Raw genomic sequence first — 17,784 nt, forward strand, 5'->3', positions numbered from 1 at the left:
ACCTAGGTATTAACATATTATTTAAATACATTACGTAATCTATTCATCCGCCCCTTAACAAACCAACAGCAAAAATTATATAGATTGTCTCTGAAATATGAGCACTCGTTTTCCTCCAAACCAAACTGTTATAGCAGCAATCATCTGCATTACTTATTTGTTCTTACTTTCTCTCTGGTAATTTACAATGTATTGGAGAAAAGAAACTGTGAGCAAGAAAATTTTTCGATCCAAATTTTTGAAAGTTGAAAACAGTATTGATTTAATAGGGCGCAAAAAATTTCATGGGACGGCATGGCATTCTCTTTTACAATTTTTCTCAATCAGATTGTTCGGCGCCCAGGGCCAACCCCCGCTACTTCCTAGCTATGGCTCGGAAGTTGACAAGACTGCAAGAAAAGCAGGTACCGCGAGTGAAGCGAGAAAGAAAATTTTACGAAATATATTTTTATTTGTATAAAATTTAAAGTCGAGGGGACAATTGTCCCTCTGTATCCCCCTGCAAGTGATCCTGACCGTCTGGAAGAAATAATGCAAGATGGACGTGAAAACTAATTCCGTCTTGAGTATCCTTTTGTCCTGCTACTAGTATAGATTCTGCTAGTCTTGCTTTTTTTTACTTCAATGTATGCCCCCCCCCCCCCCCGTATAATTGATTTCTGTCCAAGGTTGGAAAAAGGCAAAAGGCAATGCCCCCTGTCCCCTTGTGGTTGCGCCATTTCCTTTTAGAGTATAATATTGTTTAATAACAGGGACAATATTGCTCTCCACAAAATTTCTAGGTGAAAGTATAATAATATAGGGGCATGGAACGTCTGGAAGGGGGGCAAGGATGACCACACCTCGAAAACGAAGGTCAACCTAAAAGTATATATTTCACAAGTATAATTATATTTCAGTCATAGTAATTTACATTAATTATTATGTAATGGGGACACAGGAATGCGATAATTTCAAATTCAAGTGGTGTTTTTAAAGGGGACAGCACTAGTATCGGGGTAATATGCCCCATGAAAAAAATACCTTTCTTGTCCCTTTGTGGAAAAATCTGCGAACGTCCGTGATTAGGGGACAATTCCCCCCTCCTGTGCGCACGCCTATGACCAACATATATGGAATAGTTTATAACATCGAGTAGCAGGATATCTCTCCTGTATGGTGTTGTAAACTAGGGAAATAATGACGATGTTTTGTAGTAGTGCATAGCTATTCAGCCTGTTGCGACACATGTGCAGAACAGGCGGAAGACATTCTTTTGTGTTTTCTGCAGTTGGTGGATTATCCTAGGTGAGATGATTTTGATGTTCTTTCTTTTCTTAACGTAATAAAAACGTGTCTTGCAACCTAAGGCGTCGTGCTTTGTACTCCGCCTGAGGATGAATTATATGATGAAACTGACGAACGGACACTCACAAAGAGCATCCATGCCGGGATTCGAACTCCCGGATGTGCTAACCACTCCATCACAGAGGCCAGTGCTAATGCACATGAATATCACTCCAAGTTAGTTATTTGGAATCATTGGGAAAGTCGTGTAGTTAGTAAAATGTGTACTTTTAGCATTTTTGATACAATTAAAACTATTTACAGCCAATGCATATTATGTTACTCATATTGAACCGGAACGACGAATTTGTGAATTTACTACAGGACTTTTCAAACATCCACAGATAAGGCTAATACAGTTTCTTGTTCATATCTATCATAGTTATCCTGAAATACATGTATGTCAGTTTTCACGTAGCTTACTAGTTTCCAGATATGCTTGATTCTGTTAACTGTTCACTCCTATTATTCATAGTTGCGAACTATCTCTCCGGATCCGAGCATGCATGTGAAAAAGAACTGAATCACTCCGCTCCGGAGGGCTCCTTTAATACCACCGCGACCTAGCTCCGAAACCCTGCCTGCTGGCAATCGTATAATTGTCAGCGATGTTCTCTCCATCCTTTCATCCTTGGGTTCGAGTCCTCGTTGAGCCTGCATTTTTCACTGAAAATTCTACGTAAGTTATGGTTGTAGCGAAATCCGGATTGTCTCCGAAATGGGGAGATTACCTCCGAAATCCGGATTCTCTTATTTTTCCATCGGATTCCCGAATAGTAAAAAAAAAAAATCTGGATTTGGCCATCTCTACTTCACACGTCTTGCGCGAACACTGACCTGCTGATGTGTAAGTGGAATTATCAGTGCGATAATTCCTAGTAATTCAGACTTCATAACATTCTGGTAGAAAAATGTGCAGAACAAATTCTCGAGTTAGTAACCTCAAAGTTGTCTTTTCGACAGCATTTGCTCTTTTTTTTTAACTTCGGATGGAAATGCATGGTAAAAAAATCCGAATTTTCAGTTTTCATGAGATAATTTGGAAATGTGTTTACAGGACAATAATACATCATCATCACTGGCACTGAGATATGGATCTCACTGGCACTGAGATATGGATCTCATACAAAAATAATTTAAATACACGAATACAAGAACAGGGGAAGAACACAGAAACGAGCACTGCCGGATCTACAAGCCGCAAGACCCCGCAGTGTGGGGGTGGGGGCAGAGACAAGTAAGTCTCTAGAAGGCCCTCAGTGATTGACATAGTATAGGGTTCGTATATGCGTATTTAAAAACTAAACTTAATTACTCAGGGGTTCAGAAACGAATACAAGATATACATGTAACGGCAGTGGCGGCGAGGGGGACAGTCGGCCCCCACTTTTCGCCACTTTTGTCCCCCCACTATGCTAAACCATACAGTATCTACAATGGGAAATATACTGTCCCCCCCCTCAGTTTTGGAACCCAATCGCCGCCACTGGGTAAAGGTAAAGTTAAAGTTAACTGTGCATATAGCACCGTGCCATGACGTCCACTTGGAACACACCAATGTGTTTATATATGAGTTGTTGAGGGACTTTTGAATCACCCTCTAGGCTCTTAGATGTGACTTTGTCAACATGAGATCAAGAACTTCACACACACACACACACATGCATTATAATATACATACAGACACACAAACACACACACATATTATAAATAGAGCGTAGAGGGTATGTTTGTGTTTATGTTTGTGTGTGGTAGGTTGGTAGAGGGGAGCCTTTGGTCCGTTGTTGATCCATGCAGATCTGCAGCTGCCACCTCCAACCACGATTTTACGTACAACACGTTGTAATAATCTTGCGATCTTATAAAAGCAGGAAATGTACTTGAACATTGCAATGGCCTTGCCCTAAGGGAAGTTTTATAATGGAAAATATTACGTAAGATAGCTTCTACTTCTTTAATTTTCGATCGCAAGGCATCTACCGTACTATAAAAATCTGGGGGCTACAGGGAGCTTAGATCTGTTGTTGGGGTTTCATCCCCCCTAACCTCCTTGTAGCGCCATCCCTGGCTGTATGTATTTCGTCCAATGAGTACAAGCTAGCAAAACTGTGAATTTCAACAAGTTTGTAGATAATTCTGCAGCTGTTCATAAAAACAGACGTACGCGTATTTTATTAGTTTCTTGCTGTGGTTCATTTTCCCATTTCAGCAAAAAAGTATTCACACTCTTTGCATACGGTGAGTAAATGTGGGGGAAGGAAGAAGTTCCCCCTTAATAGTCTCACTTAGAAATTTAGTGCAGATTAATCTAATAACCGTTCTTAAACAACATTATGCTTGTATAGAAATAAAAGTATATACTATTTTCAAACCTACGAAAGTTCCAAGTAACTACGTAAGGAAAGGGTAGTGAATTACTTTCTATGTAATTGGACTCTCCCACTAGCAAATTTCTTATTAACACCTCCACATATTTCATTCTTTAGTTGTATTATCTGTATGTGTCTGCAGAATAAATTGCCCATATATTGCACATGAATAAATTATGTGTAGTTCTTTTGAATTTGCGGTACTAAACCACGTTTATACGTACATTAGTCTTTGAACGACAGATATGGAAAATAAAGCGCCAGCAGAGAACAATGGTGCCACTGAAGTTGAAATTCATCTAATAAAGTGATTTTAGGTGGGTCGGGACACACACGACCCTGTTTTGTTCCCACCAATGTAATAAAAACAGTGAGATGGAATGAGGGCTTTATTTCGTCAGCTGAACTCTTATCAAGGCCCTTGCTCCCCATAATCGGAGGATCTGAGACAGAAATAGTGTTATTTGTAGTATATCCAGAAAGTTGATTGATTTGCTTTATTTTACTTCGCTTTTTGTGCCACTTTTGGCCAATTTGCGAAGATGGGGATGAGTGATGATATGATGAAATTGATGAATGGACACTCACAAACATCCGTGGCCAAGCCGAAATTCGAACCCGGGACCCCTGGTGTCGTAGCACGATGTGCTAACCACTCCCCCACGGTGGCCGGCCCCAGAAAGTTGAAAGTGAATGAAATTTTTATGGTGTGTTTTGTATGGTCATTATCAATAGTAAGTCTGTCATATTATTCCACTAAATAATGTCTTTGGAAAAGAAAAAACAACAAATAATTAATGTATTTTATTTTACATAAGACCTATGCCTAAAAGTATTTTTGTATATGATGACACAGAACTATCTTATGTTGTGATTTCTGACTGTAATATATATATGTAATTGGTGATAAAATAACGCAGTAAAGTATTAAGTAAATATATTTTATCCCCCTACTTACAAATCATGAAAGGAGTCAAATTCGAAATTAAATTGAGCGGACGTTCAAAATTTTTAAAAATAGCACTATTTCCATAACAGATCATCAAGTATTTTTTACCATTGACCCTCAGGAATATCTCAAACTTACAATGAACGTTCATTGAACTTATTTATGATCGACAGCTAAAAAGTCATTCATTTGCATGACTGGATGATAATCCACCACCAGATAGAATTTACACAATATTTACCTAAAAACTTTGGGTAAAGTCACCTTCACCCTAAAAAAAAATCCCTTGGTAATGGACTTTCGTGTTCTCACAAAAAAAAAAGTTATAATTTGGCACAATTTTTCTTTCGCGGGCAAATCTTTTGTAAAGGTGTACTTCAGTCTGTGCAATCAGCCCTTCCCATTTGTGAACAATATACTGGGGAAATCCACCGTCCTTCACTGTTGTCATTGCACTACAACCCCATCGTGATTTAGTATGAGGATATCGCGTAGTGAAGAACTGTTTACAAGCATCGCCCAAACCATTGATTCTCCCCCCAAAACCTTTCCCTGCCTTCTTTTTTCTTTTCCTAGCTCTCAGCATGCGGTTTTCTTGCCACTTGAGGAAGACTGGCCGATTGTGAAAGAAAAAAGGAACGGGAGAGGAAGGGGGTTCATGAGGGGTGCGAGCGGTACAGAGGGGGAAACAGCTAGCACGACCAGCTTAGAAAAGTCGAAGTTAAAATTTACATACATTGCTCTGTATGTCAACAAACTACAGACATTCTAAAGAAAATTATGTAAGATCAGTTTCATTTCTTTGCTGTAGAAGAACAGTAGAAGCTTTCTTGTTCTTTAAAATGTTGATTTAAGTTATTACATATAATTGGCGAGCAAGTGAATTTTACGAAATTGAGATAAGGAAAACTACGTAATAAATAATGTATTTAAAAAAAGGCTTAACGACATAACAAATTTCATATTTGATCTTTAACTCAGTAAAATTTAAATGCCACACACTTGACTGTTCGAGCACAGAAGGTCGACGCAAGAACCTATTTTTTAGGTATCGTCACCAGCGGTGATACGGGCTCTTAAGAAACATGTATAGCTATTTGGTTGTTCTGCAACACTGCTCCAAAATATATAAGCAGCCACAACTGCCTTTAGATTAGAGGCTGGGTGTGCTCCAGAGGCACTTTATGCACACAAACCACCAGAAAAATTCCAACCTGTAAACACCTACCCTGGGAATCAAACAGGTCTCCTGCATTGCAGTCAGATGAACTAATGCCGGACTGAATAAACACCATGGCTCCAAGTAACAGTATATGTAAATCTCTGTGTTAATACTTGAGATTTTTTTTAATAATTACAGTGAATTTCTGTCATATAGCTGGCATAGTAAAACACAAGTCAAAATGAGCCAGATCTTTTGTCATTAGTCCCCTAGGAACATAAAATATTTCATACAAAGTTTTCACGTTTCATGTGGTATGTGGTGAATAATATAAGGCCATTTTTTTTTGCATAAAATTAACTTTTGTGATTATCAAACAATTAAAATAATAAATACTGATTATTCATATTAACTTCTCGAAACATCTTTGCTCAACATTGTTATTTCACAAGGGAAGGAGTTAAAAGCACAGACACGTTTATGGTTGCAAGTCTTACACCTTTTTAAATCACTTTCTTTCCATGGTAAAAATATCCATGTATTTTTAAAAATTGTCTATCCATATTATTAATCAGCTCCTGAAGTGATATTGGTTAGGCAGGGAAATGATTTCTCGAATCAATCCCTGTACATAAAAACAGAAAGTTGTGTGTTAGTTTATTATTTTTTTAAAATTGTAGATAATATCAACACTGGTCTATTTCACTTGACTAGGTTCTCAGTCGAGATGGACTAATGCAAGTGGCAACTATTTCACACCAATGGGATGAAATGACAGTAGCTGGAACATCAACAGGAACTTACGTGGCATGTGTTACATTTCCTCCCGAAATAGATGAAACATTAAAAGGTGTACTTTTGGGAGCTGCTTTCCTAATTGTAAGTAGCATGATTGTTTTATCTTGTTTGTACTTCACGCGAGGGCATAACAAACTTTTTACACATCATTACGCTACCGCCTCTTTCAAATCGTCATTCTCGGTAAATGCAGTTTCAACCTGGAATAAATTGCCCATAACAATAACTAACCAATCAACACCGCATGTTCTTAAATCCAAAGCAAAGGACTATCTACTATGTAAACAGTTTGAATCTAGAAGCACACATGCATAAAAAAATACATCCCACAATGGATTATTCAATGTAAGAACTTGATATTACTTCATGTCAAATATTTTTCTTCTTGCACCATTCAACATTCACAAATATGCATTTACCTGTACGTGTACGCCTCTATATATATATGTACACTGGTTCCATCTCTTTCTTCTCACACCAAGGATGCTACGACAAAGTTAGCGAAAATTCTGAATTTTTCCACTGTCCGGTGAGTGTTTCCTTTCTCCTTCTTTGATTTTTATTGAGCCCTTTTGGCCCTCCTTGTTTTTATCATATATATATATATATATATATATATATATATATATATATATATATATATATATAATGGATAAAAGCAAGGAGGGCCAAAAGGGCTGAGTGTTTTCTTTTACCTTCTTTGATTTATATATATATAGACACACACACACACACACACTTAATATTGTATTTAATGAGTGTATTTAAAATTTAGTTTATATACTCATTAATTGTATCGTTAAAGTTCTTATTTTATTTCAAATTGTTCATAAGTTTTTATTTCATCTTTCTTACTTACCTATTTACTACTATTATTATTTTTTTCTTTTCTTATTGGATATATACACTGTTTATAACTCTAGACTGTATTCTGACAAGGGTTAGGTGGGAGAACAGCATACGCTGAACCTCGCCCGCTCAATAAAGATATATTATTATTATTATTATTATTACATGTGAAATGCATTGCAATTGTTTTTCTCTTTTAGGGCTTTTAATATAACTTGGGAGATTATTCAGAATTTTTCAACTGGAAAGATAAGGTCATTTTCAGGGGGAGTACCGGAATGACCATAATTTTTATTTTATGAAAAATTTGTAGGGGGGGCTTATGGATCCCTGGGGACACCCAGTGACCAAAAACCATAGTCTGGACAGACTATCTTGGTGAATTTTCTGTCTAGTATTTCCTTTTGGTGTATTATTGTTATATTTATGTTTAGTACTCCATTACAGTTTTTGTCCTTCATTTGGTTAACAAATCTGAAATCAGCACAACAAAAACTATAAGAAGCCCCCTAATCAATTTAAAATTAAAAAGTAAAATGTGTACCAACCAGTATCACTGGAGACAGTTATACCATACCATAACTTTACTAAACTACTTGCACAACTGAAATAATTGCATTTTTACATTTCCCATAAAGTCTCCACAGTCGTCTAAATGATGGATCCAAGAATCAAAACTTTGTTGCTAAAATACACATTGGACTTTACCATTTCATTATAGTGCCTCCATTTGGTTATTGTGAAGATAAAACATGACCTGAGCAAAAATCCTGCAGATGTCCATGGTATTATGTTCACTTCTGTGTAGATTGCTAAGGTGATAAGTGGTAAACCAGTAAGTGTCAAGTATTCATATGATTTTTAACCCGTAACTGGCATTGTGCCAGATTGTAACACAAATGACGTGGCATGGCGTAGTCCCGTGGACCACAAACTAGAATTCACTATTTCCATAATTTATCGAAAAAGTAGAGAACTTTTCACAACTTATCATCTATTTTGGACCTTCTTTATGGAATTATGATAATATTTTGTCCACTATTTTCTTTATTGCGGCTTTTATTACTCAATTATTCTAACATTACAATTTTTGTTTTGCTTTTCGTAAACGGCTCTCTAAATACATTTTCAGGGACTGTAAGATACAAAAAATCACATAGTTGTTCAATTACAGAACACACATGTAATTACCCAATGAAAACAAAATCACATAAAAAGATTCACAAGAAAAATTCTGCACAATGTCAAAATGAGGGGCAAAAGCTAATTGATCGTAGTGATAGTCATTGGAGATAAGTACTTCATTATCACATTTATAATCAGACTCCAGATCTGATAAATCACTTCCGCTTGTAACTTATTCAAGTTTATTTTTTACTTCTAGAATATTTTCACTAAAAAACATATCGTGAACTCTGATTCTTGAACAAGGTTCCTTGCCGAAAGACTTACGCAAGCGGCGTCACGTGGTACGTGGGACCCACAGGTGTATTTTGCTCTGAAACTAAAACGGAGCTAGCAAAGTGGCGCCGTTACGTGATATTCCAAAATATGAATATACCGAAAATGAGAGGGAAGTACATATTTTTGCTTCAGAGAACGAGAGCATTGTTCTAGACTGCGGGTTCCAGGGACCATGCCAGTTACGGGTTAAGTGTTGTTATAATGTCTCAACAAAAATACACTTCAGAACAAAGAATTTTTATGTATGATTGTTTTCATGAAAACAAACTCAACAGAAGAACTAATGCATGTGAATGGACATTTTTCTTGAAAGATGTGTGGTAGTGCAAGGGCAACATTTCCAACATCTTCCGAGACAAAAGTATGTGATTCACTTTACTTGTGGAATATCTTAATTAAAATAAACCTCTGTTCTTGAGTTGAAGAATTATGTACATCCAATTTCACCAGCAAGCACCGTACTTTCAGCCACTACATAGGGCATGTCCTAGAAGCATAATAACCAAATGGAGGCACTGTGTATTTCTCAAGTCTTATTTCATGATCAAGGAAATTATTATGTTATTGTACCAGGACATGCTATTTTTTGTGTAGTGAGTAATATTGCTAACAGTAGAAATGTATTTTCAGGAATATGCTTTCTTTGAAGTTTCTAAGAGAGGAACACTTTGAATGTCAGTTAAGGCAGCTCAGTACAACAACAACAGAAGTACAATGTAATTGATGTATTACAAGCAATAAGAATGTAAAATATAATCCATATCAATATATCACATGTTTCTTTAACATCACACAATCCCTCTATTTCCTGTCTCAACCTACGAAAAGTGGTAATGTGTCCACATAAATATTAAAATATTAACCAATATAACAATAAGCAACTGAATTGGCCACACCTACAATATTTAATAAACAGTTTTGTCTACAATCCTAAAATTGAAGAGAAAATATTTCCGGCTTCTTGAAGTGAAGGAAGAATGTCCAGCCCTGTGGAACTTCTCAGTTCATACATACCCTGTACAAGCAGATCTATATGGCAGGGGAAGATAACAAACTCTAACAGTGAGGAACTATCAATTAATATGCATATCGATGTTTGAGATCGATACTTGGAAAGCAAATCGACTTTTTTCATTGGAATGTAATAATTTAAAAAAGGGAATAATTAAAATTGTTCCATCTTGTCTTGGATTGTGCAAAGGAAATACCTGGAAAATATTCTAATTTGTTATATTTTTACTAAATATATATGATACTGGGTCATTTTTTGGTTTTCGTAAAATTCAAGACAAGAAACATTTCAATTCTAACACTAAAAATCTTACTTAATACTTCATTATTGTAATTGATTCTGGATTTGTTTATTACATTGGGTTTATTAATTGCAATCCACGTGATATGCAATGAGATTAACAATAATAGGATCAAAATATCTTCCCCTTGCAATGAAATAACAAACTACCCGTAGCGCAGTACATTTATCACAGAAGAAATATTGTACTGTGAAGTTACAATGGAAATTCATCGTATGCAAATACAGAGGAAGAACATACCCATAAAATATTAAACTAAGAATTTTTAACGTTGACCATACACGTGTTTTTTTTTATTTGATTCATCATAAGTTTACTTTGTCTATCTGACATTAAAAATCATTTACTGTTCCAAAATGTTGTAAATATGTTTAGGTTTTCCTTAAAAATAATAAATATTCACGTATGCAGCCAGAACTCATTTGTAGGATACAAGGAAGATTTATTTTCCAACTACATTTAAATTTCATTCTACACGAATTTAAATTACACACACACGACGCATGCAAAAGTTTTGTAATGAGATGTCTACGTTAAACATGAATACCAAATTCCTAGCCTAGTCTATACTATGCTTGACATAAGACATAAAACAAATCTTTCACAGCATAAGGCTTAATCACAAAACCAATCACCACTGAATTCCTAAACATTCCAGGAATAGCATAAGGGAAATCACAGAAGCTTTAAAATTATCCACAATGAACCTACATTTTGGTTCAGAAAGTAAAATATGGCCACACTAAATCACAATGTACTTATAACAAAAAAATCAGCCCTTGATCCACGGTGTGTTACCACATGTTAGTCAATAACAAACTTTGAGAATAGTGAAATGCGTCACAATCTTCCATGAAAGTCTAAAATCTTTACAACAGCTTTATTAAAATTTCAAGTGCTTGAATATATACAACGTAACTCAGTACTACATAAAATGTAATACGAGGCATATTTTTAAAGTAAGTTCCGTTTTGAAATTACATCAACACAAAGAGACATGTTGTAATAATTTTATTTTTACATGAAAGCCTGGGCCTACATATACTTTTCAACATAATTGCCACGTACATTAAGGTACTTAACGTATCATATGACCAGCTTCTGAATGCCATCTTCATATAAATCGGCCGCCTGATGTGATAACTAGGGAACGGAAGTTTAGGTAATTAAATGTTTTTTCTGCGATAAGATAGAGACCCTCGTTTTTGCCAAAATTCTGATCATAGCCTTATATGTCAACACAGCAAATTTTATTTTACATAAAAACACATATTTTCCAGTTTTCCGTATGTAAATACATATTTTTCGAATTTTTATTTTAAATACATAAAATCACTTATTGGCTTCATCTACCTCGAAATCCTCGAAGGAAAAATGTTTATTCTCCGCACCTCTTTCATATCAAGATTTCTAGGTTTGTTTTGTCTTTGAACACGCTCGCTGGCAGACTTCTGGCATCTCGCCTACGATCCTATTGGGGGAAAATATTACCCCCACCACTGGATCTAACGCACAAGTGCTAATGTCAAAATATACAGAAATTTTTTGGGGAAAAACAAGGTTTTCAAACTTTGTGCCAAATTGCACGTGTTTTGGAAGCTGAAGTAGAGGAAGAGGAAGCTTTGGAAAACTTCAGCGTTAGTGGCATTTCGTGCTTCAAATATGCAAGAATTGTTTCTTGTGACGTGGAGCGGCCTTTCTCACAATATAAGATGCTTTTTAGAGATAATCATTACAGATTTACAGCGGAGAATTTGGAAAAACTATGGTGATTTAATGAAATTCTTCCAAAAAATAGCTCGCTAGGAGGTAAGCATTTAGAAACTGATTTCAGCTGTTAAAATGCATGTAATATTTTGTTTTTGTTACCAAATGTTTTTCATTTTTGTCACATGTTTTCCTGTTTGTATCACATATTTTCAACATTTATGACACATAAGAAAATAAATATTTCTGAGTTTTTTAGCACATAAAGTTCCGTTCCCTAGTGATAACCACTGTTGAACCCACCGTGAGCACAACTTCCGGTAATTTAAGCGTACTGTCACAATATCATACAGAACACTGCATGACATTTCCGGAAACTCTGTAGATAAAGATGAAATCGTAAAGTGTCTGTTTTCGTGCACTTTTTCATCAACTTGCTGCACCAGGTCATCGTTATTGACGGACGGTTGCCTACTTCGTGCTTCGTCGGTCACGTTTGTACAGCCATCTTTAAATGCCCTTGAGATGTTAAGCTGATGGTATGTTCACCCTGCTAACCACCCGCTTCACAAAGACAACCAACTCTAACGCCAAACCCCTTTTCCCCATACAATCCTTTAATTTCCACTCTACTTTCACTGTCTTTGTGTGTCTTGCCTACAGCGCTAGAAGCAGGATTGACGGCCCACTAGTGTGATAACTGAAATAAAATCCTTACTATCAAGTTCTATAAAAACACCACCCAAAGATAAGATTACAATTGAAGTATTGTGTTATCGACGTTTGCTTACTTTTCGACCAATCCTTGTGTATGTCTTGACATTTCTCCAATTTATTCACCCTGATTTATTTCAATCAACTCGATACTAGCAACTGATCGTTGAGTTATAAATCAAAGTCCAATATCTATCAATTACCAATAATTTGACTTTCAATTGAATATTCACTTAATGAATGCTCCCCAACGCTGAACAGCTGACTGATGTATGATGCACTGAATGTCAAGATAAATACTGGTTGATGTCAATTCAAACGAACAAGTTCAAATAGACTATTTGGTTAATTACAGCCCACTTGGATACTTATTGATAGGACATCACCACATAAGATCAATTCTCTTTGCATATCCTTTCATCCAAGAAGTTTATACAGGATGAAGTGCAAATATCTGCCCATATACAATCAGTTAATAACAACTGACTCGAACATGAGTTTTCCCCCTTGCTGGAAAGGAACTTCACATTAATACAATTATATTTGACACTAAATATACTAGAGACCTTGGTTTCAGGTGAAATCGCATCACGTTGATATTTTATAAGATGTAAAATTTATTCAAAGCAACAGAATAAGTAATAATTCAATCGTACAAATAACATCATGTTATATCAGTTCTGTTCTCAAAATAACAAGATATCAAGTAACAAACAGAATTATATTTTTGTCATAAGCAAGAACTGCTCAAAATTTTTAAACAAATAGGTGAATAATCTCCTATTTCTGGCACGACCTTTTAAAGAGATTTGTTTTTAATAACAGAGGTATCCAGAAACTGATTACAGCAGTTTATTCATTTACATCCCATCACCACAACATTTCGCGCATCTCATATGCAGAAACAAAAAATTAGAAGGATTTCATATACAGGAGGTTGTTTGCTTTATATCCGACCATTGTCGATTTGGTGCTGCCACCTGGCATATTATGCTGGAACTATGGGTCTGCTGGTGGGAGCAGTGTTGTGTCTGACCTTGTAGGTGCGTGAATGTTGGTAGTGAATGTTATCAAATGGCACCGAAAATCAACTGGTATTGGGAGGGTTATGTAATGGCAATTTTCCATGCTAAGTTTTTATACGTACGCATTGTGAAACTGTTTGAAAAGTACCTGGCGGGTTCCAAATGGAAGAAAGTTGTCACAATGGATGAATCATATGTACATCTCACTGCTGGTGGTCACATTTGGGCGATCACATACCGTGACATTGACGGCAATGGGTGCATCAACTTTGTTCGTCAGTGCAGGGAAAGTTTCCCTCGTGGCTTTATGGTTGTGACAGGATTCGGATCTGAGGCTAAGTTGATGATACGCAAGGTGGACAAAAACGTGAAGGTGAATGCCAGATACTTCCAAGACTCCATTCTGACACCTATCTATCAGAGAGACATCCCAAAATTCTATGGAATGGACGCCAACCAGGTGATGATCCATATGGACAAGGCTTCGAGTCATACAGCCAGAACATCACTACATTTTTATCAGGAAATGGCATGTGAATTAGGAATTCGTGTCATTCAGTTTGAAGACATTGCTGTGAAAAGCCAAGATGCCAGTCCAATGGATTTTTGCGCATTTGGACTGTTGAAACGACGTCTTCAACATCGCAGCCCTGACACCCTGGATGGTCTATGGAAAGCTTGCAGGGAGGAGTGGGACAGAATTCCCATGCCTGTCCTGCACCGGAGCTTGCTGCAATGGAAACTGCGATGCCGGACGATAGTCCACACTCCTGGGAGTCCAATAGAACATGATCGGTGGTGGCGATGCGGTATCTCTTAAGGTGAGTACCGTCAAACATGGTCGGATATAAAGCGAACCACCTCTGTATAACATATTTCCCTGAGAAACGATTCAATTGACTTGTTTACATTGGTTTGGCATGCCCTGGGTAAACGAGTTTAAATGCCATTCGTGCATGCCTTATAATAAGTGTTTTACTTTCTTTTTTTATTTTGGTCACGTGATACCTACTGAAATAACCCTATAACCTATTACCCACTTATAGTTATTCAATAAGGATTTAAGCAAATTCTAATGTTCCTAAAGTGTGTTTTTCTCATATAAAATCTTGAACTCACGCTGCATGCGAAACAAAATCTTCCTTAGCCTCGAACCAGAGCGTTAATGAGAAGCATTAGAAATCTGCTAATAAGGCTATATTTAACACGAGGAGTGTACTGATTTACAACACACTTATTAACAAACGTAAATATGGAGTTAGACAATCAAATAAGTTGATTAAAATTTAGTAATCGAGGAAATTATATAACTGAAATTTGGAAAATAATTAAAGAGACATCTAGTGATGACATTCTTCTATTCAGAGTGGAGATCGCACCAAACCGTAGTCACCAGCCACCTAGTGTGAATTCTTGCAATTAAATGAACCAATCACTTCCAACCCGTAAGTATATATCGTGAAATGCTAACATTGAATCAAATTTTATAATGACTTACTCAAAATTGACAAACATTTAACAAATTATGACCAACTATGCTATCGCTCATAGCATTGTCTCCATACACTTCTGCAATCTGCCGATGGATTTTGGCCACTTTCACGTCTCTTGAACTTAGAAAATGAATGACAGCGCATAGTTCACACTCCGCTGGACTTTCAATCATCTGAGGCATTGTAACCACACCTGAACAACTGTCTACTCAGGCAAACAGTTGCATACTGCCGTCTGTGGCAAGCATAGATGCAGGTACTCAGCACACATGTGCGAAATGGTGAGTGCAGCGCTACAGCGGCCTAATTGCAAAATGGAACTTACTTTAAAAATATGCCTCGTACAAATATACTTTATAATGTACATTGCTTGAATTTATACGATCGTTTTATGAGTTAGCCTCTGATCGTGGACTAATGGCAACCATGACAGGGCAGATCACATTAATTGTCCATCATTTTAGGGCTGTTAGTTTTCGTCCAATCGGTTAGATGGCACTATGCACTTCCATCTCCAACGGAAATGTTGTATAGCAAGTTCCGCATCCGCATAGTGATTTCCGTTGTTGGCTTGGCTTATAGGGCTGGGTTATCCTCATATACAGATGGGAGACAAAATAATACGAACACCTGTGAAAAAGTATGCCACATTTCACACCAGCAGTACAGCAGCACCGCCTGGCACTGAAGTCTGCCACCTAGTGGCCGTGAAGGGGAAGGTATTAGTCTGTCAACAGCAGTCATTGGTGGTGCATTTGTCTATCGTATGCTCTCAAGAGACTCTGCAATGTCAGACCTGACAGAGTTCCAAAGAGGCATGATTGTTGGAGCACGTTCAGTGGAGCTACGGTGAAGGAAACTGCAAACTTTGTGGGGTGTACAAGGAGTACAGTATCAGCTGTTATGACAGCGTACACAATACAAGGTAAGATGGCATCTTCAAAGCACAACAGTGGACGAAAGACAAAGCTTGCTGCTCGGGATAGGAAGCTGTTGAAGCGCATAGTGGCCTGAAAGCACAAGCAATCGTTATCTGAGATAACATCTGAAATGAACAGTCATCTCCAGGACCCCATTTCAACCAAAACTGTCAAAAGGGAACTCCAAGCTGCAAACATTCATGGCAGAGTGGCAATTCGTAAGCCGTTGGTGACATCACGTAATGCTGTCAAGCAACGGCAATAGTGCAGAGCTCACAGAAGTTGGTCCCCACAGCAGTGGCAACAAGTCATCTGGTCTGATGAATCAACATTCACGTTATTTCAGACCACCGGGCACGTTTCTGTGTGGAGAACGCCCTGAGATGCGTTTCATCCTGACTGCCTCTTGCCGACTGTGAAGCATGGAGGTGAGTCCATTATGGTATGGGGGCGATATCTTGGCACGTTGTGGGACCACTTGTTTTTCTGCATGGGAAGATCAACACCAGTCACTATCGGAGTATTCTGGAGGATAATCTCCATCCTCTTGTCCAGACTTTATTTCCTGGGGAGCGGCCGCTTTTTCAAGATGACAACGCTTCTATCCACACTGCTGGGTCTGTCCAAACATGGTTCGAAGAACATGACGATGAAGTAGGACATCTTGAATGGCCCCCACAGTCTCCTGACTTGAACATTATAGAACATTTGGGTGATATTTGGAGTCCAAACTGCATGCTCGAAGTCTGCCTCCAGCCACACTTTCGGAATTGGAGACTGCTCTGGAGGAAGAATGGCTCCATATTCCCTTAAACATTGTGCATGCCCTCTATGCATCCATCCCATGTCGCATACAAAGTGTACTTCAGTCACAGGGTGGTCCAACCCCATATTAATAAAGATTTTCTCTAATTTCACAGGGGTTCGTCTTATTCTGTCCCCCATCTGTATATTATCCTTGACAGAGCTTCTTGAAGTTGAGTTTTTATTATCAGAAAATGTGACAAGGGTGTGGATTTTTCCCTGATATACTGTATCCCTTTTTACAGGGTATCTATGAATCTAACAAATATTTTCTTGACCTTCTTTCCTTTTTTTTAACTTTTATTTAATTGACCCCACTAGGTATAGTTGGAAATTAAGAAAATACAATTTTTATTAAATGAAAACTCCTACCACAAATCTGGTTTCCATGAAAACTGGAGGTGTACTTTAACAAGAGATTTAGACGTAAAAATTAATGCTTCAGACTTCATCCTCAAATGGGGCATGGCCAAGGGTTGGCCTGGGTGGGCCCAGCCCAGTTTTCCCCATGTGGTTTTTTCAGAAAACCCACCAAAAAAAGTAGTCAAAAAGTGTTCTTTTTTTCTGAAAATGTTGTAAATTATTGCCTCAAATGCTTGTGAGATTCTACGATTGTCAAAATGTTTTGGAAAACTTGAAAGAAAAGGCTTAACAGAGCTTGTAATATTAAAAATAATGGATGTAGTACACGTCATAGTGTTTTTTTTTTTTCAGATTATTTTCCTAAATTCATGCTAGAAATGGAAATTAAACAGAAATAAAAATAATATGTATCCAAGAAACAAAAAAGAAAAATATCAGACTTTTCAGATAAAAGTTTGCATTGATTGATACGGCATAATTGTACAAAGCTTATAATTTCGAAATGTGGTAGCACCTTGGCTATCAGGC

At 37.1% G+C, this 17,784-nt stretch overlaps 1 protein-coding gene across 1 annotated transcript in view; it reads left to right on the plus strand.

The window, feature by feature from the left end:
* Positions 1 to 9,674, plus strand: part of LOC145996903 (phospholipid scramblase 2-like) — an 80,311-nt gene extending 70,637 nt beyond the window's left edge. The window contains exons 9-10 of the mRNA XM_083133468.1: positions 6,521 to 6,685; positions 9,548 to 9,674. Coding sequence (XP_082989594.1) covers positions 6,521 to 6,685; positions 9,548 to 9,589 — 207 coding nt within the window. The 3' untranslated portion in view covers positions 9,590 to 9,674. The remainder of the gene's footprint in view (positions 1 to 6,520; positions 6,686 to 9,547) is intronic.
* The last annotated feature ends 8,110 nt before the right edge of the window (positions 9,675 to 17,784 follow it).

Source organism: Lepisma saccharinum, chromosome 13, assembly GCF_977018435.1.
Source record: "Lepisma saccharinum chromosome 13, izLepSacc3.1, whole genome shotgun sequence".
Classification (NCBI taxonomy): domain Eukaryota; kingdom Metazoa; phylum Arthropoda; class Insecta; order Zygentoma; family Lepismatidae; genus Lepisma; species Lepisma saccharinum.